General features: G+C 43.4%; 1 protein-coding gene across 7 annotated transcripts in view; it reads left to right on the plus strand.

Annotated features, from left to right (window-relative positions):
• The window catches only part of LOC309881686 (6-phosphofructo-2-kinase/fructose-2,6-bisphosphatase 4), a gene marked incomplete at its 5' end in the record, with an annotated part of 48729 nt that overhangs the window by 790 nt on the left and 24335 nt on the right, over positions 1-23604 (plus strand). For 2 of the 7 annotated variants that reach the window (XM_082767924.1, XM_082767923.1), the window contains 3 exons: positions 13214-13319; positions 20045-20161; positions 23126-23222. In XM_082767924.1, the coding sequence (XP_082624050.1) occupies positions 13214-13319; positions 20045-20161; positions 23126-23222 (320 nt within the window). Of the gene's footprint in view, positions 1-802; positions 821-6497; positions 6531-8823; positions 8900-8974; positions 9105-13213; positions 13320-20044; positions 20162-23125; positions 23223-23604 lie in introns of those variants that run through there. The other 5 variants (XM_082767928.1, XM_082767929.1, XM_082767926.1 and 2 more) reach the window with 5 other exon arrangements.

Consider the following 23604-nt stretch of genomic DNA (forward strand, 5'->3'; position numbering starts at 1 on the left):
ATAGCCCAGCGGCAGGGTGTTGTTGGATTACGTGAAGTGCTTTTAGCAGTTTTATGGTGTTTTTTTTAGTCATCCATCTAATTAAAAAAGAAGAAAAATCAGCTTGGTTACACCAGTGTGTTTCTCAACTGGATTGCATCAATGTTCCTTCTGCTCTTCTGAATCACAGATTTGGTCAGTGCAGCCTGTGCCTGGTGTCTCACTGCCAGCAGAGCACCGCGGCTGCCTCCCAGAGTGCTTGCTGAGGCTGTGGGGTTTCTGTAGGGCTCGAGCTGTGTGCAGCACTCTGTCCCAGCTGTTTTTCTCTACATTGGACTTTTAAACACTGGAAAGCGTGGTCAGAAGGGTTTCTGCTTTTTTTTTTTTTTTTTTTTTTTTTTTTTTTCTGAAGGGAAAGACTTGGTGGGGTACTCTCACCTTCTCTCTCTGTGTGTTATTTTTGATTATGGCTTTGTGTACAGAATATAGGGTAGGCTTGTCATCCACACGCCCTGCGTGGGGCAGGTCCATGGAAAAGCTCACAAGGCAAATGTAGCAGAAATGACAAAAACTCTCAACGTGCAGTGGAGGAAGCAGCAGCCACAGATACGGGAAGTGCTGTGTTCCTTGTGTCTGCTCTGGTTTTTCCCAGAAGCCTTTTTTCTTGTCCCATTTTGGGTCAAATAATTGTCTGCTAACCTTCTGTCACAAGCAGTGCTTGATTTGTGTTCTCTGAGAGCGTAAGAGGTCCAGCGATTAAATCCTACAAGGGGGTAAAAGGGAATAAAGAAGTCTGAAGTCGCTCATCCGTCTTGTCGGGCTCTCTAGCAGCTGAAATTAAGTAAGCTAAGTGGATTCCTGGTTTTACTCAATTTTTATTAGGCGCTCAAAGTGGGGACATGGAAAGGAGCCACACGCGTTGGTATTTGCAGAGGCCGGGGGGTTATTTCGGTGTGATTTGGTTGCACGGAGAGGAAGTTTCTGGTGTAGTGCTGGCCTGGCTCACCCCAAGAGACCGCGTTGGCTCAGGCTGGCTAATAACCAGGCTTGTTCTTGGGTGCCTGCCAAACCCTGGCCCTAAATATTGTAATCACACGCTAATTATGAATACTGATCCCCAGACGTATTTAATGTGCTGCCAGGTGAAGTGCTAACCTTGGAGTCGCTGAGTGTGGCAGCGCGGTTTGGGTAAATTCGCTCCGACCTGGTGGGTCCGTGAGTTCGTGTCGCCGCGACGAGAAGCAATGTTTCTGGTTTTGCATGGAGTATGTCGTGTTACCCGCGTGGTTTGAAGTGCCCTTGAGGTTCTGCTATGTCCAAAAACCTCACTCTCATTTGAGAGGCTGGTGAAGGGGGGGGCTCTTTGTGGTGCTGGCATCTGTAATATTTGAGGAGCTGAATCTGTGCGCTGTGATGAGCCTGAAATCTTTCAGTGAGCAACTTCTGTGGTAGGGCCTGAATGCACACGAGTCTCCTAATTGCACTGACTTTTCTCCACGTGATGGATCAGAGAGCTGTTTTGTAATGTTTTATTAATAAAATTGGATGTATTTGTCATGAGTGTCCTTGTGGATAAAATGTGCCTGTTGCAGCTTTAAATCTGTGCGTGTGGGTATAATTTCAGCACGACTGGTCACTTAGATATCTGAAATGACTGCATGGCATTAGTTTTCAGATGATTCAGGACGTTACTATCTTGTTTACAGGCCATGAAGCCCTTAGTTCCCCTTGTCACTAGATAGTGGACCACCAAACTTCTTCCCAGCCTTACTCTTTTTTCTGATGTGCGTTTTCTCTTCTCTCTGTGTAGCATCAAGCCTCTTTCTTCTCCATGGGCTCAGGGCTGGCTGTGTGCGTGTTGTGCCCCAGCACGGCAATCGCTGGGCTGCCAGGGCTCGGGGGCTCTCAGCTTGCTGTGGGGTTGGCGTGAAGCCGTGTGGTGACAGCGGCACGTCACTTGGATGTGCCGTTCCTGCCCTGCTCAGATGGGCTGTGGTGGGGCAGCTTTTGAAACGGGTTCACACTCAGGTGGTTGCTCCATCTGCAGTAAGTTTTGTGAGCTGGACTTGTCTGTACTGAAACTGCTGAGGCTTGGTTTGATCCTGTATGTGTTTAGGTGCATAAGCAGGAAAGTTTCCGTAAACAGCAAGAAATCCTCACTGCTGGGTGACATACCCAGTTTGCCCATGGGTAGTTCATACCAAGTGATGCAAGGGATAAAATATTTGTAGTGATTTATTTGCAATTAAAAGCTTCCATATGGCTACGCACACCTCTTTTGACATAAATTAAAAATTTGAGTTGTTTTAATGCGTCTGAGATTGTTTTTGACAATTACTGCTGCCACAACAATATTTGAATTTAAGGCTGCCTTTTTCTTCCTCTTACGTTTTCTCTTTTGATCATATATCCATGGAGACCTAATCGATGTTGTCAGTTAATAACAAGCAATATTTGTCATTCATGGGAACCCAATAGATATTCTTCAGCTTGGAGCTCTGCAACATCTACCTTCTGCGCTGAGGAGGAAGAAAAACAGAAGAGACTTGTAGTTTTTCTATTATCAGTGTGAAACTGGTTTCCCCAAAACAATGGGGGGATTTCAGGGGTTTGTGACCTCTTGCAATTAAAAAAAAATTTAGGTGGCTTGTAAGAGGCAGGCTGGTAGGGATGAAGGAGGAGTGGAACAAGCAGCAAGGCAGCCTTCGTGGTAGAGGAAAGCAGCTCTCCTGTTAGTCGAAGTCATTCCTCATTTTTTATAGGAGATTGATCTAGCTGTGTTTTTTCTTTTTCTTCTCTCCCTCTTTCATTTCATTTTATTTTTTCTCTGAGAAATGCCCCACTTGGGGGTTAGGGTATGAAAACTTAAAATTCAAACAGTTCTGGAAGAGGTATCTCCCATGGATATAGGTCTTGTGGCTGTAATTGTTAGTTCTTCCCCAGGTTTGGGTCAGGTCTGAGGACCTGGGCTCATCTAGTGCCAGTCTTGTGTCTGATGGGGAAGGCTGAAGTGCAGGCAGGGTAGCTCTTCTCTCTTGGTAGCCAGTTTTCACTAAAATGTAGGAGATTTTAATGTTTTTGAGACCTCTGTCCTGTGTCCAAAAAGGTTCAAATCGGTTAATGACCCAGCCGTGTGATTCCTGAAGGGACAGGGCTTGAGCAAGCGAGCCTGAACAGCTGATGTTTCATGAGAGGTGGAGGGTACATGTGTTTGCATTTGATCTGTTTTGGTTTTGCTCCACCATCATATCCCATTTACATAGCCGAATACTAACATGAAGTGAATTAGATCAAGCCCATCCCCACTCATATACTGGAGGGAGGCTGTTTATGCTGGGAGATGAAAGTCTTCTAACAACATTAATATTCAGGATTGTGTTTGGGCACCCAAGCCTCCTGGTTTCCTTTTCCTCTAGCAAACCCCTCTGCTTTACCTCGCAGGGAACTTCCACCCCCCCCCCCCCCAGTTCCTCGAGTGTTATTTTGTCTCTTTCTGGAACTACTTTTCAGGCTGTGGCTAATGCTATTCAACAAAATAATGTGGGTGCTCCTAACCTGAAGCATCTGTCACTTGCTTGTCAGGTTGCTACCACTGCTGCTGCGCGTGCTGTTTGCTTTCAGCTTATATTAAAATTTAATTATTTTGATGTGTATTTACATACTGTGGTGCCAGTCTCTCCCATATGCTGTACATGCTGGAGTATGGCCTTCTTCACTCTGCAGTCATTCATTATGATTTATTTTCTCTACAGAGGCTGGTGCTGAAACAAAGCTCTTTTTAGAAATATAAAGAGAATTGGGGGATTTTGTTTTTAAACACAAAGAAAAATGGTTTCTTTGCTAATATTTTGACGGCAACTGTTGTTTGGCAAATGTTTCCCCTTTGCAGCAGTTTTTATTTGTAATATTTCTGTTGTTTAGCCTGCCTGCACTTCACAAATTAGGTTATTTTGGCTGTTGTAATTTTATTATCCCTATTAAGCTTCCTCATCTACGTATTGATCCTGTTAGTCTCAGGAAGCTGATAAGCCATCTAGCTGTACTTGCAAAACACACAGAAAATGAGAAATCTGCCCTGGAGGCTATGAAGACACAGATTTGCTTGCGATTGGGATCATGGTATGTCTGTCTGGTGATTTGTCACCTCCAGTGCTAGGTTTTAGGCTATATGACAGCATTGCAGCTTGCTAAATTGAGGTGAATTTAGCTTTTATTATAAACTGCTGAGAAGCTTTGCTCTAGCTCTCTTGTATTTTCATCTGGATGAATACGCTCCCTTTCCGCAGAGCTCAAGAACATTTCCAGAGGCAGCTGGCGTCATGTATGCTGCGAGGTTTTTTTTGCTCCTTGTGTCAGTGTCAGTTTTCCATGCTGCCTTTCCAGGGGGATTTATTCCTCATTTTCAAAAACCCGCCTTCCAATCTCTGCTGCCTACAGCATGCACATGAAACCGGGAGTAACTGTAGGGGTGGGTGCAGGACTTCAGCTATTGCTTCCACCACCATGGGCTTTTCCATTAGTGACCCGCTTACCCAAACGGCAATATATGCTGAATGCTGTACTCTGTTGGAACTGTACTCACCTCTTTGTTTGTTTGTTCTAGCTCTTGGACAAGTCTTGTCCTTTCAACAACGTGAGATTGTACAACCTTCAACTCAATGTCTGCTCTGAGTCCACTTTAGATGCTTTCATACTGGTCTCTGCCAATTCACACCTTATTGATGGAACCAGAATGTTCAAAGAGCCATGTTTTTTTTTTCCTTGTTCTCCCTGACCTCCCTGCATAGTCACTGCTTCTTCTAACATCTCGTTGCTTTTGCTTTTATGATACTCTTTCCACCCCCCAGCCCATGCTTCCTCCTCCTCCTCCTACAACATGACCTTGCTTTGCTCTTGTCTCCCCGTGCCCTATTTCAGGCGTTCGCATGGCTTCAACTTCTGTTATGTGCTGATGACTCACAGATGCACTCTATACCTCTGACGGTTTGCTTCATCCAGACCTGCATCTGTCTTTCTGCTGGTGTTTTTCTCTTTGATTTCTCCATCAGTAGTAACTCGATATTTCAAACCCAAATCCCCTTCCCATGCTTCAAGAGTTCCATTGTTTTCTTCTCTTTTAAAACGCTGCCATCTGATGGGTAGCTTAATCCTGAAGCCTTTTTGGTTGTTTTTATTCCTTTGGTGTACTTCATGTGCTTAAATCCAATACAAATTCTGCATGTTCTTTATTATCAATGTATTTCTCCTTTTCCAGCTCACCATATAACTTTTCTTTCCCAATGCATTTAGTTAGTCTTTTCAGGTGTTTTTATTTTAAATGGCTGTCCTGAGAAATTCTACTGCTGAAGTCAGTCAATAGCGTTTGGTTTTAAAGATAGCATTAAGTTTCTCTCTTAGAAGTCATCTGCCCTTGCCTTGCTGTGTTTTACATTTAGCAGCACAGCTTTAGCTGTTGTAAACAAGTGGCGTTCATTGTGTCCTAGCTGAATGAAAGATATGTATACAAAAGATATGTATACATAATAAATGCTAAAATACCTAATACCAAACTAGCTGTAAGTGAGCATAATTCATAAGCCTTTCAGCCTAGAGAAGGGTTCTCTCTTTTATTTAAAGTTGCTGATCCTTCCCTCATGCTCCTTTTAACTATACTCTTACTCATAACAGCAAACCCAAATGCTAGGAATTGGGAAGATTTTTTTTTACATGTTTGTGTGTCCACAAAGGAATAGAGAGGTTCAAGGTAACAGGTACATTTTCAGACCACTTTGTAGACGTTGTTCTCATGTAGCCTCAAGAGGCACAAAGACAAACACGCTAGTGAATGCAAGCATGTGTTTGTGTTTTCTTGTTCAAATATTTCAAGCTTCTCTAGCTTTGGCTGTCCTGGGTTGCATCACAGATTCCAGGTAACTGATACAGCTGGGGGAAGTGGCCTTGCTGCTGTATCACCCTACCAAGGAAGAGGAAAATGTTTCAGGGTACACCCACCAGCCGTCCAGAGATTGTGCAATGCTGTACGTGCTGTTGCTGTAGTAACAACACGGGAAACTACCAGTACAATGTGTAGGAACGACTTTCCATGGCAGGTTTACCTCTTGGAAACTCTATATTTCCAGCTGCCCTCTAGACCTGTGAATGCAAATGGGCAATTTGTGCAAACGCCACCAGTTTTAATGTCCTTTTTCTGCTCTTCTTAGGAGCAGCCACCCCCTCATGTAAATAGTTTGAAGTTGCTGGTGTACAGTAAGCTACAAAGGGTTTCTTAAAACTGGGTTGCACTCAGCATGAATAATGGATGTCTTCTTTCCTTTATCTTGCATCATAACAGGAAGATTTAAAACATTGCTTTAATGTTGCGATGATGGAAATAGTTTTAAGACATCTGGGAGCATCACTTGAAGGTCTAGCCTATTTTTTCAGGGAACTCATTTCAGCATGCTCTGAGTTGAAGGTGGGAGGTGGCTGCTTGGATGGGAGGTGTAATGGATTAGTGATCTAGCCTTCCTTGCAGGAACACCATGATGGCCAATCAACATGGTTTTCTCCAGGTATGAATGTAATGGAATGTAAAAAATATCTAAATTAACATGTTTATACATTCAGAAATAATAAAACTACTCTGAAAGGCCATGCTTTCAAGAGTGGTTCCTGTGAAGATAACGAGGATCAGAGTGTTGGTGTAGCAAGGTGTATTTTGCTGTTGTTGCTGACGTCAGTAACGTGCATGTGAATATCCCTGGACTCTCATGCGGTTCCTGTGTTGGTGACATGACCTTCTGCTGATAACACATCTACCCCAAGTTATCTTGATTGCCTGATAGGTTTTATATGCATACAGCACAATGCATGCGTTCAGTAGAAAGCTATTCAAGGCTTTATTGATACAATTCATGCAATAAAACCCCTTATATAGCAAGTGCTTGCTTCTTGATCGCTAGGTTGTTATGCTTTTGAAAGCACATAACCATGCTGGAATCAAGCCACACATAAACAGTGCTGTAAGGGATACATCATTGTTTTGCATGCACAATGAATATCTATTATGATGTTTCAGCAGATGATAAAGGAAATATAATGAATGCAAATTAGTGTGGGAATTAGTCCTCTCTCCAGCCAAGAAGTGTGGCTGAGGCTCCTGAGTGCTTGAGCCCTGTAAGATCTTCCCCTGTGTCAGATCTGTTAGAATAGGTATGAACTTGTTTTCTCACTGATGTACTTTATACCAATGTCTTCTGTTTAGGTGATTTTTTGTTTTTCTTTTGTATGCTAAGGAATATTATTTTATTTCAGCTTAAGGAATCTAGTGTGTGTATTTATACAGCTTTGTCAGTATGGGATTTAGGATGTTGTTTAAATCTAATCCCCAATTAGTACTGAAGAGATGTCTTGCTCCTAGTAGTAGCTCACTCTCATGTAGAGTGTGATGACTTTTTTTTTTTTCCCCTGAATCTCATTAATAGCTTGGACTGTAGCCAGGAAGTCCAATAATAAAATAAACATTCATAAAAATAACATCAATAGGTGTGTGTTGTTGAAGCCAGATTCTTTTAAGTCCTGAATCCTTAAGGCTATGTTTGTCTTTGAGGTAGCAGGTCCACTTCAAAAGAACTAATTTTTTTTCCCTTTAGGCAGTGATATGAAATAGGACATGGAGTGAATGGTACCAGTAATGCACTTTTTTCTTCTCAAAAGAAATGGAGTAAGTGCTAGGCCTGTGTATCAAAATATCTGGTCCTCTTGATTACAGTTGATTTGGAATCAGGTGCTAAATGGAAAGACAAGTGGAGATGGTATGGGGAACCTGCTGAACCCGTAATGTGGGATGCTTGACATTTTTTCAGGACTTAGTGGGCTATTTCTCATTTTTGTTGGTTTGACTCCTGTGATATTAGGCTGAATAGGAAAACAAAATGGATGGTACTTTTGGTTGTGGAGAAAACCATTGGCAATCTTGAGGAGATGGGAAATCTTCATTTAAGATGGTGACGTATTGGAAAGTTCTGAGAAACTGACCTTAGAAGGCATGAATCAATGTATGTCATTTTGCTGTGATGATATTACAGCTCTCTTCCCCATTTGCTTACTGTGCTTGCTAAGCTCTCTATGGAGGGAACTCATCCTGTTCTCTGTGGGAGGCTGTGTGAGAAGTTCCTTAACTCATGAGGAATCATGAGTTAAACGATGCATGGTTCCGAAGGCAGGATGATGGTTCTGAAGGCATCATCTTTGTCATCATCCAGGAACTCACAAACAGTCCAGGAGGAAGAGAGCTGCCTTTTTGGCTCCTTTCACAGCAAGGTCGGGTTAGTTCTTGCCTTACAGAGGTGACAACATACCTACGCAGCTTGTTAAAGGCATCTCTTCCACTGAGAGAAAAACCTGCTGGGCCTGATCCGTACTTCAGGAATATAGGAATTGCCCAGGGGAGGGAACAGTGTGTTCCCAGCTGAGGCACTGATGTAATAAGCTGTCATCGAGAAGGCCAAGCGTCCCATCTGCTCTATGGCAGTTTTGGTCATTATAGCTGAAACTCAGTGCAGGTGCAAGCTTGGATGCTGTCATTACCCTCGAGCAGCAGCTTTTCACCATGTATCAGCACCACAGCTAGTGCTTGGTCAAAATGAAAGCAGCACTGTTGCTTATAAGGTGTGTGGGGAGAAATCTCTCCCGTTCCACCCAAAATCTAGTTCTGAAATGCTGGAGTGTTGTTGCTTGTGAACCAAAAGTGTGAAGCATAGCTGTGTGTTTGGTCACCATCTCTTTTAATTGGCTCGCAGTGTTGCAACTGCCTTGTATATTAGATAGCTGTTGCTGGCAGTCCTCAGGTTGTTTAGCTGAATTAGTTTATGTGATCCTCTAATCCTCCTTCCAGCTGCACAGATCTGACCAATGAAGGACCACTGCAAGCCTGCTAAAGGTAGATGTGACATCATTTTTTTGTTAAAATAGAAAATCAGTTATAACTTGGGTAGGAATTATCCTGTGGGCTTCATACAAATACTGTGACTCAAGCACAGCAGGCTGCCAGTTAGCTGGGTATGGCCACCCGGCCTGCGTGGAAGCAGGGAGTGTTGGTGGGACGCTGGACAAGTGAGAGATGTGTGTGCCTGAAGACTGTGCTGGTGCGTGCCTGTGTTTCTGAAATAATGTTCATGCAAATTTTGTAAATTCTGTATTCTTTGCAAATTCTGTATTCTTCTGTGCCTCCTTAGATTGTTTTAAAATAAGCTTGTGTTGTGTGGCTGAAGTCTTTTAGAGTTGTAAGCTGCAGACGTGTACAGCCCTATCTGTACCCCTTTTTAAAGGGGGAATAAGGGCTCTTAGCTCTTCTCTTTCCTCTCACCATTGCGATATGTAGACAGTGAAGATGCTTATTTAAAGGTGGGATCATTCATGCTAATTCCTACCTGCTACTTTCAGCTGGCAGAGCAGCCTGCTACTTGCAATAGGGAATGCTTGGATTTAGGCTTCTGCTAGCTTTTTACTGCCAGTTGTGTGCGTAGAGGTTGGATGCTGTTGGTTTCCTCAAAGTGCTGAGTAAATAACTGATAGTGCAGGGAAAAAAACATACCTGATGACATTGTGGGAAGAGAATTGCTTTAGAGAAATGGAAGTGTTAGGTTAATCAAGAAATAACATTTGTTAGTGTTTAATATATACCAAAAAAAAAAAAAGGAATTTTTTTTTCTGTGTTTGGTTAAGGGGAAAAAAAATAAGGAATAGCAGATGAGACTTTTCTTCCTCATAACCCTTCTGCAGCCTTTAACTCTGCGTCGGGAGCTCAGCCCCCGGAGCTGGCACCCTTTAACACCAGCCCGGCCCCCGGGAAGGGCGCAGCCGGGCGGTGTCGGGGTGCCGCCTGCCGGCCGCCCACGGAGCTCGGCCCCGGGCTGGGGCGAGAGAAGGGCTTCCCCGGGGAGAGGAGAGGCCGGGCCCACAGCTGACCTTTGTGGTGCCAAAAGGTCTGGGAGTTTTAGGGTTGTGTCCTCCTTGTAGGCATGCCGGTGATCCCGGTGGATCCCTACGTGCTGTCGGCTTGCGGTGTCTTGGAGAGCACGGCCAGCATCCCAGGGCTTGTTTAAACAAGGGTGATAAGAGGGGAGCGAAAACGGAAAGCTTGTGTTTTACCGTCTCTCTATCTCGGAGGCGTTCCCGTGTGTATTTCAGGAACTTCCCCGAAGAAGGCAGATCTCGTTTTGCTGCGAGTGGGAACAGGATATTGTCACGGCGCTCCCAGCTCTGCTCAGACTCAGCTGAAACATTGCACATGCCTCATCTCCAGGGCTTGGCTCAGCGTGCTGACTTCTTTGTAAATACTCTCTTTCTGTACAGCGTGCCTTGTGACCTCTGGCTGGCGGTGTGTTCTTTAAGCATTTTACAAATATATTTTCCAGTAGCAGAATCTTCTGCTCTGCAGAAAGGTTTGTGAACTGGTTTTTCATGACCTGTATCTGTTGAGCTTGGCGTAGTGAGGGCGTGGACACCTGGAGGACTGGAAAGTCTTCTTTTCTCACTCCAAGCAGTGAGCTGGTGCTGCCAGAGAAATGGTGGAAAGACAGAAGCCATAGATGTCGGGTGGTTTATGGGTGTCTTACAGGCTGTCAGGCTACAAAGTGACATCTTGAGCAGGGAAAAGAGACCCATGAAAGTAAGCTGCAGATATAGTGGAACTCTATTATATAGTTAAAATACAACCCTGCTTATTTACAGATAGAATATAGGGTTTCTGTACGATCAGGCAGGAGCCTTGTTGCAGTCTCCTCTTTTCTCTTTCCTTGTCTCAGAGAAATAATTACCCCTGCTGTATGCATGAAGCCATAAGACATTCCTGTCTTGTCAGCCAGTTGTTTGAAAACAATAAGCAAAGCTTGGTTAGGTGGCTCAAGCGTGCTCTGTTTCTATGCAGCAGTTCCTTTCCAATGCTGCCTTTCTCTGTGGCATTTTCTCTCTTCAGAGAGGTGCTTTTGCAGGTAAGATTTCAGCTCAATGTGGCCCTGAGAGCAGAAGCTTTGCGTAAAACCCTTCTAAAGAGTAGAGGCTTATTTGTGGTTTCCCTGTAGCAAAGCCAAGTCTCCAACAGTTCACCTGCGGAAACCAACTTTGTTTCTCCAGCCTTTCTATTAGGACAGGGGTTGATGACGAGGTGATTGTGTAGAAGCTGATCTCCATCACTTATCTGGAGTCTACTTGAGCAATGGTTGTTTTGTCTTTGTCTAGGAATTCAACATAGTGCCCTTGAAAACAATGTTCTGAAAGAAGACCTCAGGAGTGGCACAAAATTTCTGTATTCACTTTGTCTTCTCAGTAAAGCAGCCTATGACCATAACCATGAGGTTGTAACAGCTGGACAAATCCTTATTTAAGTTTTGCACAGGTGCCACAGCCTTAAATCTGCCAGAGCAAGTTTGTGTGTGGTATGCCTAATGTTTGGGGCATGATTTAGAAATTTAGAAATTTGGTAACTCACCCTGCATGCCTTTGAGGAATGCTGTTCTTGTATTAACAACATCAGGTCAGTGCTTTCAGGTGTGAGGTAGGTCTGAGTGGAGTTTGGTTCTTGTGTGCTGCGTGGATTTGCAGAAAGGAGAAACAAACCTCATTTGTAGAGGCTGGAGGGAGATGGCACCTTGCTGTTTTCTACTTAATGAATGCATGACAGGCCTGAGAAGTGCCTTTCCAAAGCTGGCATGAATCTCCTTTTTCTCTTAATACTTTGTTAAATTAATTGTGGACTTGCTGTATTTACTGGAGGAACTGGTAAGAAAGCTGGAGCATCCCTGTGGCATTGCCCTGATCAGAAGGTTGAGTCAGACAAATCGGGGCTGATGCTGGACTCGATCCTTCAGCTGGCTGCAACGCGACGTCAACACACAGGTGATGGAGCAATGGATTTGACCTGAAACACAGATTAAGCTGCTCCTGCTCACGGGGCTTTTGGTATCTTTTGGAAGTAAATACATGCTTAACAGAAAAAAAGACGGAAGCCTTCAAATGTTCATAAAGTCCTTCCTCTCTCTGCTCCCTGTTTTCTGACCCTTATAACGTAAATCCTGTAACCCCTCTGCCCCCCTGCGTCAGCTATCGAGTCAAAACAAAATCAAGAAAGAATTGCTAACATAAAAACATAGTGCAGGCCCCAAGGGCTGAAAACTGTAATCAGCCTTGAAGAGAAGGAAATGAACTTTGTGAAGAGGGAAGGGCAGGTCAAGCACACATGGGTTTGGAAGAACAGCATCAATTTTCCTGCAAGCATCTTACCCAGCGTCTCTGGGGACAGATTTTTTTGTTGTTTAAAAAGCTACCTTTTGGCTTGCGGTTGAGTAGAAAAACTGAAAATGATCCTCAGATGCTCGGACTGACTAGTATTTAAATATGTGTATTCACACAGACATACTGAGTCATGTTTATACATGTGTATGTGCTAATGTCAAAGTGTCTGAGTACCCGATAGGTAACAAAAATGCATGTTGTGTTTGACCACTGTAAGCTAAGTGCCCTGAGAATCTGTGTGTAAAATACGAAGATGGAGGTGTGTGTAAGAGTGAAATATTCACCTCTGTAATGACTTTGCTTAGTCCGGGTGAGGCTAATCCAGCAAGTCCACCAATGAACATAGGTGTGGGGTTTCTCGGAGCTGTAAAGCTGGTAATGTTGATGTGAAACAGGGCAGCTGCATGCTGCATTTAATCCACACCACTACTGCAGAACTGTACTCTTCCACTGCACGTTGTGAGTTTATTTTTGTGGCTAAACAAGACGTTAGGAACTTGCTGTTTCCTTACGATTTTCTGCACCAGTATTAATTTAGCCTTCCTTGTGACATAGAGTGTAACTGAACGAATGCATTAGGCAGTGCCTGATTTTCTAAACCAGGGTTTAGCTGACTGGCCGTGGGTTTCTGTGAAGCCCTAACACTCCTTTTGGAAGCTTTGTGTGGAAGTGTTGTTCTGGGGGCTGACTGTGCTGGCTGCCGAGAGCGCACTCAGAGGACTGTCCCCTGTGGGAGGAACCCCACGGAACCCCACATCCACATCCTTCTGTCCCGGCTGCGCTGTGAGGGCCGCCTGGTCCCAACCGAGCCCGCTGGCAGGCAGGTGGCGCCGCCGCCATGACGGGGCCTCGCTGCCCGCCCTCACGGCGGGGGCTCGAGGCTGTGAGGGGCGGGCCGGGCCGGGCCGTGCCGTGCCGTGCCGGGGGGGCGGCGCCGCCGGGAGCCGGGAGGCGACCGAGGATGGCGGCGGCGTCGCCGTCGCGGGAGCTCACGCAGAACCCGCTGCAGAAGACGTGGGAGCCCTACGACAACGGGCTGCCGGCGGGGCACAGCGCCCAGCGCGGCGGTGAGCGGGGCGGGCACCGAGCCCCCGAGCCGGGGTGGTGGTGGTGGGTGGGGGGCTGCTGGAAGGGGCATCGCGTGGGGCGTTTCTTGTGATCGCTGCGGTTCCGCGTTCGGTAGATGCTTCCAGAAGAAGGGCCTAAACATATTACTGTGCTGTTTCTTAAAGCCGGTGCTTTATCGGCCATCTGGCGCGGGAGTTAATGGCTCCTCGTATTGCGGGGCTCGGAGGGGTTGGGCTGTGGCGTTTGTTAGCAAGCTGCCTGGCAGCGTGTGGTGTGTTTTCATGCTTCTTTAACTCTTATTTAGGTCTCGCAGAGGTTTCGTTCCCCCCTTCCAGGTTGCGGCGGCCCTGCAGACAAAAGGGGCTTTGTGGCGAGCTGTGCGCGGTTGTCACGCAGGACGCGCTGTGGGCTCCGCCGCCGTGGCAGGCGGCCACGGGCTTCTCCTTCGTTGCGTTGCTTTTCAGCCTGTGCTTAAAAAAGGACAAAAAATAAATAGCCTAAACCGTCTGGATTTCTGCTGGGTAAGCAGGCTGGTGTTTCGGTGTGAAACGTTGCTCCAGCATCTGCAGAATCGCAGGCACTAACAGGAGAATGCCGCAGTAAGGAAAGGTTCGGGAAGTGTGTGTGGTTGCTGTTGTAAGCAGGCAAAGGAGAACGCCTCATTTTGGCTGTAACACGGCAGCTCTTCTCCAAACAAAACAGCATTTATTACGGCTTTGATGCAAACACTGTGCTTTACCAATACGTGAATACAAATAAAAGAACCAAGTCCGAAATCGCGCATTGGTCACGTGCAGCCTGGTGACATATGGAGTCTTCCTGATGGAATTATGTAGTTTCTCTCGACTAAGAAATTAGATTTTAAAAATTTATTTCCCAAGTCTTTTTATTTTTGTAGACTTTCAGTAATCTTTGGATGCCCATGATCCATGATAATTGAGAAGCCTTTTAGCTAGAAAGCCGGGTTTGGAGGTAGTTGTTGTTTTTTTTTTTTTAATCCTGCTTGTATTTGCTCTCGCAGTGTACCTCCAGTACGTCTCCAGCCATTTGTGCTAGCAACTAAGTTCAGGCAGCCTAGAGAGGGGCAGGACTTGCTCTTCTGTGATAAAAGCCATCTCCCTTGCATCAGCCTGCTGAGAACACGCTGTAGTTTTTCCTTTGTCCATGTCCTTTATCCCCCATGCCTGCATAGGACGTGTTGCCTCGTGCTCTGATGAGCATCATGACCCACAGGCCCTGTGGCCAAGCTGTGGGACTCAGCACTGCCCTGACGGGGCGATGCCTTGGCAGTGCTGGGTTGACCAGTTTCAGTCCTCTGCTGTTGCCTGTACCTGGGTTAGGATTATTGCTCAGAAACGGTGAGCTCAAGTCTAGAGTAGTTTGCTGGTCCTCAGCTTCCTGGTGGGTGCAGTGAAGCTGGTTGCTCTGACATCTCCGTTTCTTGGCTAAGCAAGATGAACTCCTCAAATGTCTTTTTGGTTGAGTTTTTAGTTCATCGTACTGCTGATGACATTGACCTGCACCACCTGTTAGTCTTTGTTGTTCTAGAAGGTGGCTGAGCAGAACTGTGCATACTTCCAGGGGAGGACACAGCAGATCTGTGTTCAAAGGGGCTTACCTACTCTTAAGTGTTTTTTCTGTGTTTTTCTAAAAGTTTAACAGCTGAAATTATCTGAGGAAGAAGAAACCTGGTTAGGTGTGTCTGGGTTGTAGCTGTTGCAGGTCTTTGAAGCGCTAGTTCTTTGAGTCTGTGCATCAGACAGTCAGATCATCAGTCATTGAGGAAGATCAAGGAGTTCTGACTGCACGTACCCTACCCAGCAGACTGTGCTTTTACAACTGCTAAGATGAGGAAAATAGAGATAATTATTCTAAAGGACCTACCAAAGTAAGACACGGGCAGTAGAGGTGTTCATTTCTACTGATAGCTTCCACTCATCTTCTTGTGGTCTGTTGTTAAAAGTTTTGTCTCTAAATGGGTTGCACCGGAGCTACTCTTGGCATTGGCTGTTGGACTTCTACAAGCTCAATGAATGGGCTTCAAGCACAGGAATTAAACATAAATAGCAAAGTATGCTACAGTGAAAGCTGTTCTGAGAGACCAGCAGAGGATGTTTACAGAGTGGCAGATAAACGTTGAGCTTCCTATGGTTAAAGATTATTCCCCCCCAGCTGCGGTTAACAGCTCTGTTTTCCCAGAGCTGGAATTTGGTCCTTCTAAAGAGTTTTATTTGCTGTTCCTACAGCAGTGTGGATGTACATCAGGTCCAAAAAGAAACAAGGAGTATCAAATTAAGGTCATCTTTGCTCTAGAGAACTCTGCCCTGTGAGCTGACACTGCTTTTACGTATCGGTAGTCCCAGCCCTAGGAACTGAAGATGGAGAAAGTGAATGAGGTCAGGATGTACAACAGGGCGATCACTGGTGGCGTCAAAGCTGTAGGAAGCAAATGTTAGCCCAGAGCAAGTGGGTGGCAGAGCTGCTGCGAGCAGATGGTGGCACAAGGCTGGCCGCCAGAGGACAAGTATGAATCCCTCGTACCAAAGTACTGTTCGAAACCAGTGGCTTGGAAAAAAGAGAGGGGAGAAATAGAAGAGGATGGACTCCTTCAGGTATAGGAGAGGGAGGAAGAGCACCAAGTGGGGAACTTTTCACTGCAACATGCAAAGAAGGATGACAAACTGTTGGTATTGATCAACAGGAAAAGGAAAATAATTAGTTAAATTGGATAAATGATATGGGAAAACATGTGAGCCTGGTGTGGTTTGGAAGAGTGGTTGTGTTGGCATATAGTTAAAGGTATTTGTGTGTGAGCCTCTGAATAGTACAGGAGCAGGCCTGGCACTGAAGGCCATTGCAACAGCAGGAATCCTTCAGTAAACTTCACATGGCTAACTAGAGCAGCCTAATACAAAAAAACTACCTCACTGTAAATATTAACAAATATGGGGAAAAAAAAGTCTCATTTTAGGTGAAAAGGGATAGTTGATAATATGGTAGGTAGTGGATGAACTTGAAAATAATCAACTCTGTTTTCACGTGATGATGCAAACTTGGAGGGCTATTGAAATTCTGCGCAGCTGATCTAGGACATACAGTGTCCCAGCTCAGATTCAAAACCTTCTTCAGTATCTTGCATTATTTCACAATAAGAGTCTTAAGAGGCAAGAAATTAGAATGTAGTTTATTTTTTCCTTGACTGTTCAGTGTATAACATTAGAAGGAAAGGCGGTTGTAATTTTACACTGAGATGCAGCCTGCTGTGTTGTTCAGTGTATATTTTTAATTTTTTTAGCTGAGGTGATGACTTTGCTTAAATTTTGATATTTGGTTTTAATGTGCTTTGTCACTTGGCCATTTCCCTTCACTGACTGCTGTTGTGCGTTCTTCACAAGGTTCTTTACTGAGAGGGTGGTCGCGTGCTGGAACAGGCTCCCCAGAGACGTAGTCACGGCACCGAGCTTGTCACGGTTTAAGGAGCATTTGGACTGTGCTCTTAGTCATATGGTCTAAATTTTTGGGTAGACCTGTGTGGAGCCAGGAGTTGGACTAGATAATGATCCTTATGGGTCCCTTCCAACTTGGGGTATTCCATGACTCTGTGATTCTGTGTGTGTGTGCTTGTTGTGTCCCCTCAGTCAAAAAATACATTTCCTTTGGATGCTGCTGTTTGTAAGCTTGCAACATTATGTGTATGTATTGCAAACATATATTTTCAAGAAAAAAAAAAGAATAAAGCAGTAGAGCATCTTCCTTATGTGACAGCATACAGCCCTCGAAGTTTTGTTTTGCTGTTCTGACTGTGTATGTTCCTCTAGCAAAATTAATTAACGTTGATGGCGCATCCCAGGTTGGCGCTGGCAGAAACCCTCAGGGTTTGTCTTCCTGAAGCGGTGTTAAAAAATGAGTTGGGTTTCTTGAGAGTAGATTGTGCCTTGTTTCTGCAGTTTGCAATGATACGCTCCTTTTGCTTTTGTGCTGCAAGCTTTTTTTTGGTGAAGTGAATGATGGAGGGGTGCCATGTAAAGGGAAGTTGAGCATTGTGCCATTGGGAAAGATGTTAAACCATAGAGGCTTCTTTATTTGGGGAGTTAGTTATATGCTACTTGTGTGGTTGTGATTTTTTTTAATCAATTCACATCCTCATGTCAAATTTGCTTATGTTCCTTTAAAGGAAAGGGTGAGTTTTGAGACACTGACATTTTAAATGTCATTTGAATGAATGTTCTTTCCCGCTTGCAGTAATGAGCGTTTGCAACATTATTGAGAAAGTTGCAATCAGATAACATGGAGGATACTTGACATAACTTTGAGTGTTGGGTAGATCTTTAGAACTTACCGTTTTGCTTTAGACTTGACTATTTTACTGAGCTAATGAGCAAAATTCAGCCTTTTGAGCTATACAAGGTGATAAAGAAGGAAAGAAAAACCAGTGTTTGTTGTGCTGAGTGTTACCTGTGTTTATAATGCTACAGTGAGGCAGAGAAGGAATAAAAACACTGCTGGAAGGGGACAGTCGGGCAGCCTGGCACCTTGTCAGAACAGGAATGCCACTTGTTAGATCGGGACCAGCCAGTAAGTCCCTTGGGTTCTGCCCTGGGGTCACACACTGAGCAGCTGTGCAGAGAGATCGGAGCAGCAGATGGGACTTGTGTGCTAATCTGTCCCCATAGGCCTCGGATACAGGCAATTTTGTTGGGTTTTGTACATTCTGTGAGGAAATCTGTGTGAAAATGCACATGAGGTGCCAGGCTTGGGCAATAAGTGGGAGAAAGCATCATGAGATGGGTAGATTTGTGTGGCCTGCTACAAGAAAAGGAAAAGAGTTGAGGTAGGCTGGGTTTAATGTCAGCTGGTAAATTCTGCTCGGCCTGGTTGGGAAGCCAGTGTGGCTTACACAGGTTCATTGGAGAGCAAGTGGACCTGAGGCACTGTGTGCAGACTTTCTGTGCAGGTCCTGATTTTTCGTCATTGTCCCAACAGTTATTTCACTGCAGTATTACTCTGATTGTTTAAAACTCGAGCTGGGTATCTCAGATGAAGGACCTTTCACATTGGCTTCAAAGGTTGATGACTTCCCTTAAAACTTCTAGGGGCTCTGGTTTTCTCTCACCACATTTATTTATTTATTTATTTATTTATTTATTTATTTATTTTGTGCCTGCAAAACCAGAAGCAAAGCTGTTAAGCTCAGTAAGCACTGTCCTCTTTGCACCTCCTAGACTTTGTTTCCCCAGAGCCTGCCTTCCTCCTGGAGTCAGAGTTCCCAGGCACGAATGTGGGACAAAGAGGAAGACGGACAAGAAAATGTAATCCTTCTTCATAGACTTGGGCACAGCAAAGTTAACTTTTAGGGCTTTTATCAGTGTTCTTCTGGAGACCTGCATGTGTGTGGATGGATCTGCTTTGGTTTGCATTCAGTCCCTTGTCACACTCATTGCATGGAGAGTAGCCTCTCTTTCACGGGTTTGAGGTTAAGTACACCTTTTGCCTGCTCTCCTGTGAGAAGTGGTGTTGTGTCCTTTTCTTCCCGTGTGTGTTTTAAGAAAGTGCATCTGTCTTAGCTAATTTGTTCGTTCTCTTCTGACGGACTTGCTGTGCAGGATTTATATGTGTAACTTAGTGGGATGGGACTTTGGGTGAGTCCAGGCTTTGGGAATCTCAGGCAATCTCAGTGCAGCAGAGCTCAGTTACACATTACGGTGAGACACTGAGGTTTAGTCTCTGGGAGGGAATGGGCTCCTCAATGGAGAGACTGAGGAAACTGGTGCACATCTGATTGTGGTATGCAAGTTAATGCCCTTTGAAATACAGAATGTGGACGATCTGTGAGCCACTTTAGTATCTTCTTTCTTTTTAGGCAGTTCCTTGTAGCGGTGATAGATTCATGCAAGGTATCCATAGTTTTGTACCATTAAAACATGCAAAACCCTTGTCATTTGAAAGGAATGCCTCAAGGTGTTCAGATTATAGACACAAATTCCTCCAACTTTGTACAGTGATTTTTTTTTAAATTAAAAACTCTCTCTTTGATTTAAGAGTGATTATGTATATCTGTACATCCAATGATTGTGCTTCATAGCCTAGCATACTCATGCTTTATGTATTCTACTAACCAACCAAGAGCAGTTAAATTGTGCTGTTTCAAGAGAGGTTTTTTGTTAACAATATTTGAAGGAGAAATCATAAATACTGAGCACCTTGTCACACCATAATGTACTAAGCTGCATATGTCATCCTTGCTTTTCTCCAAACCAAGAAAAGGTTGAACAGTGTTGAGGTGGTGTCCTAGGGATTTAAAAGTTATCTTAGAAATTGTGTACACCTTGCAGTTTCCTTTCAATGCAAGCACTGAACTGAGGTGCATAGGGGCGTATGAAGTCCCTAAGAAGGTCACATCTGTCCTTTTTGCTGTTGTTTTTGTATGTCTTAAACCATAGCTGAAAAAACAGTTGTTTCTCGTCTTCTACCCATATACAACTTGTGTGTCCAGCATTGTACTGCCACTGGTTTTCCTTTCTGAAATTCCACACAGCCTACGAATCCCAGTTAGGTCCACTGTCCTGCTTAAGAAACCCCTGAAACAGGGCGACAATGTGCATGAGCTGCTTGAACAGTCACTTCCTCTGAGAGCACACGGACTGTAATTTGCTGCTGCAGTATAAGCTTTTGCTTTGTGGGAATGTTACTGCTAAGTAACTGTCTTCTTGGTTTTCTGTTTCAGTATGTATGACCAACTGCCCTACTCTGATTGTCATGGTGGGTCTGCCAGCAAGAGGAAAAACCTACATCTCGAAGAAGCTGACACGATATTTAAATTGGATTGGAGTGCCTACAAAAGGTGATGGACTGACTTTTGTTTGCATCAGAAGAGCAGGGGTGAGGCTAGGAGTTTTATAACCCTAATTCCCAGTAATTTTGTTGCCCAGTTTGACTACTTAGAATCTGTCTGCTTTGATTTATTTATTTATTTATTTTTAATTTTTTATTTTATTTTTATAATTTAAAGTAATACACATTCTGTGCTCTGTTTAGATGTTTATTGATCAAGTTCTAGTGGCTGTTCGTTTAACTCCATATTCTGACAGACGCCTAAATCAACAGTGTCCTTTTCCCTTAACACTGTGGTTCTTCATTTGCTCCCCCCCTTCTCTGTATGGGGCTGAAAAGGAAGCTTGTTTACAAGCTGATGAGCAGTCAGCACTTCTGGGTTAAAGTTCTGGCTTCTCCATCTTCTTTTCTCTGTGAACTTTGTGCAATGTGTAATTCTCAGTTAAACAATGTGTTGTTACGCAGTATTTGTGGAATAGGTTACAGCTGTGTCTTTGAACATAAAGAGTGCAAGGAACTGAACCAGTCTCATTCTCTTAAGGACTTTATGTGTGTTTTGAGTGGGAAGCAGTGGCTTAGGCTGGTTACACCGTGGCTATGTGCTCGTGTTGAGCATTCTACTATGTGAACTTTGAAAAGCAGAAATGTAGTACCAGGCAACAAATAAAATATTGTCCACATCTGACTCAGTGGCTGGTTGAACATATCCTGAATAAAGTAAAATAGGTAGCAGTGGACTGTTTCAGTTATAGGAAGCAGCACATCAGAAAATATCTGTGCCTGTGCTGCTTAACAAATTGTTACGACACCGATGCCTTTCTTTACAAAAATACAGAACATGAAGTTAGTACATGGGCTTCCATCCTAGGTTGCTGGTTATGGTTTGCCTTTGTTAGAAAGTGTGATGGGGTTTTCTTAGAAAACCACTGTCTGATAACTGTGGTCATCAGTGATGCAATGTTACTGAAGCCAAGATCAATTTAAAATACCTCACTGATGGACTGGATCACATATGGCCTCATGCTTCCTTTTTGGGATTGAATCGAAGAGTGATATGTGATAGCTATCGAGTTTTACTAACATCTGTTATCCTCTGGCTCTTAATGCATTAAAATTAGTAAAAAAAAACTTAATACAGTTTTTATCCTCAGACAGATGGTTAAAATTATTAGTTCATGTAAACCAGAGAAAAGATAAATGCCGTCTTTTCATGTAACATGCATTAAGCAAGCTGCAGAGTTCAAGAACAAACCCTGCAGGTAAATAGCCCAGGGTTGATGTTATTTAAATTTTTAAGCCATCAGTTCTGTTTTGTCTTTTGTTCCTTCCAAAATCCTTTGTCATTAAGAATTTTAAATGCTTAAAAACACAAAGGACTTCTGTCTGGGCTTTTTGAAGGAAATGAGGTCAATTAGATGCCTGAATAGAATTGTATTTCAGTGTGGATTTTAGATACTGAACCTTCGGAAGCTTTTTGAATAGTTTTAGCTGTGTGGTAGTTGTGATAGCAGTTAGCATTGTAAAACTCCACAGAGGTAGGTGCTAATAATAAGGACGAAAGATTATGTCACCAGATAGCACTTTTTCCTTTGTTGTGCATGACACTGCTCTTGCAGTAGCTATTATTTGATATAAAAATATTCATTTTTGTTTATTTAAAGGGCCATGGTTTGACAACATGGGCCATCTGAACTTCTTGCATTTTCTTCTTTTTTTTTTTTTTTTTTTTTTTTTTTATTCTTACAAGGAATCACCTTTTCCTGTAGCCAGTATGGCCAGTGCTCATTAAGCCTGTCACAGAATAACCTGGTTTTGGTTTATACTATAATCCACCTCATACATCAACATTGTAGAATTCAAACAAAACTCAAATTTGAGGGGACAAATAATGATTATTCTTTATCCTCTCCTTGCCTTCATCCAAACAGCAGTCTATATGCTTCTGTCAGGAAAATTTAAGATTGAGCTTTTTAATCCTGTGTCTTTTTTTTTTTTTTTTTTAATTCTTAATTTCATTTCAGTAATGATGTCTGTTATTTCTTTCCCTAGAAATGAAGTTGGGCAAGTAGTGATACCTTGGCAGCTTCTCAGAGTACTTGTCTGATCTAACATTAAACAAAAATGCTTAGCAGTTCAGCAGAGAAAACCTATAGGTCAGAAAACAAGTTAAACATTAATTACATTTCAGAGACCTACTTTAAGAGCTGTTGAGTGAAGTTAATTAGGGTACAATGTCATTGCCTGCTGTGCTGCAAAACAGAGCTGCCTTGCCCTAATCCCCTCTCTGATACAGGGTGACACGTAGACACACGTAGACCTTTGCCCAGATAAGGAATACCTTTTCTTTGACCACCGCTAACAGATGATAGTAAGATTGTGTTCAGTACTTATAGTGACATTTCCCCCAATTTAAGCATTTAAAATATTTTTGGTTGTTGTTTTGTTTTAGTGAAAGGAACAGGGGTTGTGAAATGGTATATACTGATCCTTAAGGAGTAGAACTATTTTAAGGAGCAAGGTCCTTAAGAAATTGTTTCCACAACTTGAGTGTCTTTTATCAAAAGCAAGGTGGGCTAGTCCTGTATAGAGCCCTTCCTTGCTTAAATAAGAGCCGAAAGCTTTGGGAAGTGCTGTCAGAATATTGCACATATGTGCAGAAGGGAAAAGCTAGATTATTTGTAGACTACTGAAATAGACTTCCAGCCACCCTCACAAAACAGGAAAAGAGATTTCTATTGTTGTTCAGGCGAACTGGCAGAGAGAGGCATAGCCATATGGTCAAGTGACTCCACTGAAGCTGCCTACAGCTCAAATATGCTTTTGCCATTTCTATGGTCTTTGTATTTAAAAGGAGAAAAAAAAAAAGCACACTGAATTATTTTATCTTCTCAGGTAGTTTGGTTTCAAAGCTGTCATAACATTTATCCTTTTTATATGAATACTGTTCCCACTAACCCTGTTTTCTTCTTGGCAGAATTTAATGTTGGTCAGTATCGTCGAGATTTGGTGAAGAAATATAAATCTTTTGAATTCTTCCTGCCTGACAACGAAGAAGGCTTGAAAATCAGGAAGTAAGTTTTGAATGTGTTTGGCTATACAATGTGAATTGTATTATAATGGTACTCTGTAATTTGCTCTTGAATACTGCTTTGAGTTTCATTTTTGTATGCTTCAGAAGACCCTTAAGAGACTGCAATATGAAATGACAAGGAAAAGAAATCTAGAAGGGATGGAAAAGTGATTTGTTTAGACTCCTTAAAACCTAGGGTATTTTTTTCCTAACTGCTTCAGTTGAAGCATCAAAATGTGAAGAAGATAAATACTCAAACTTGATTCCTTTTGACCTTCTGGTAAGCTGTTGTTGATATGGATATTCCAGGAAATTTTCTCACAAAACAAAGGAGAAAATTATTATTTTTTTACCTCTTTGTCAGGTACCAGTTACTAGGCATG

The sequence above is a fragment of the Aythya marila genome (genome assembly GCF_965140915.1).
Source record: "Aythya marila genome assembly, chromosome: 10".
Classification (NCBI taxonomy): Eukaryota; Metazoa; Chordata; class Aves; order Anseriformes; family Anatidae; genus Aythya; species Aythya marila.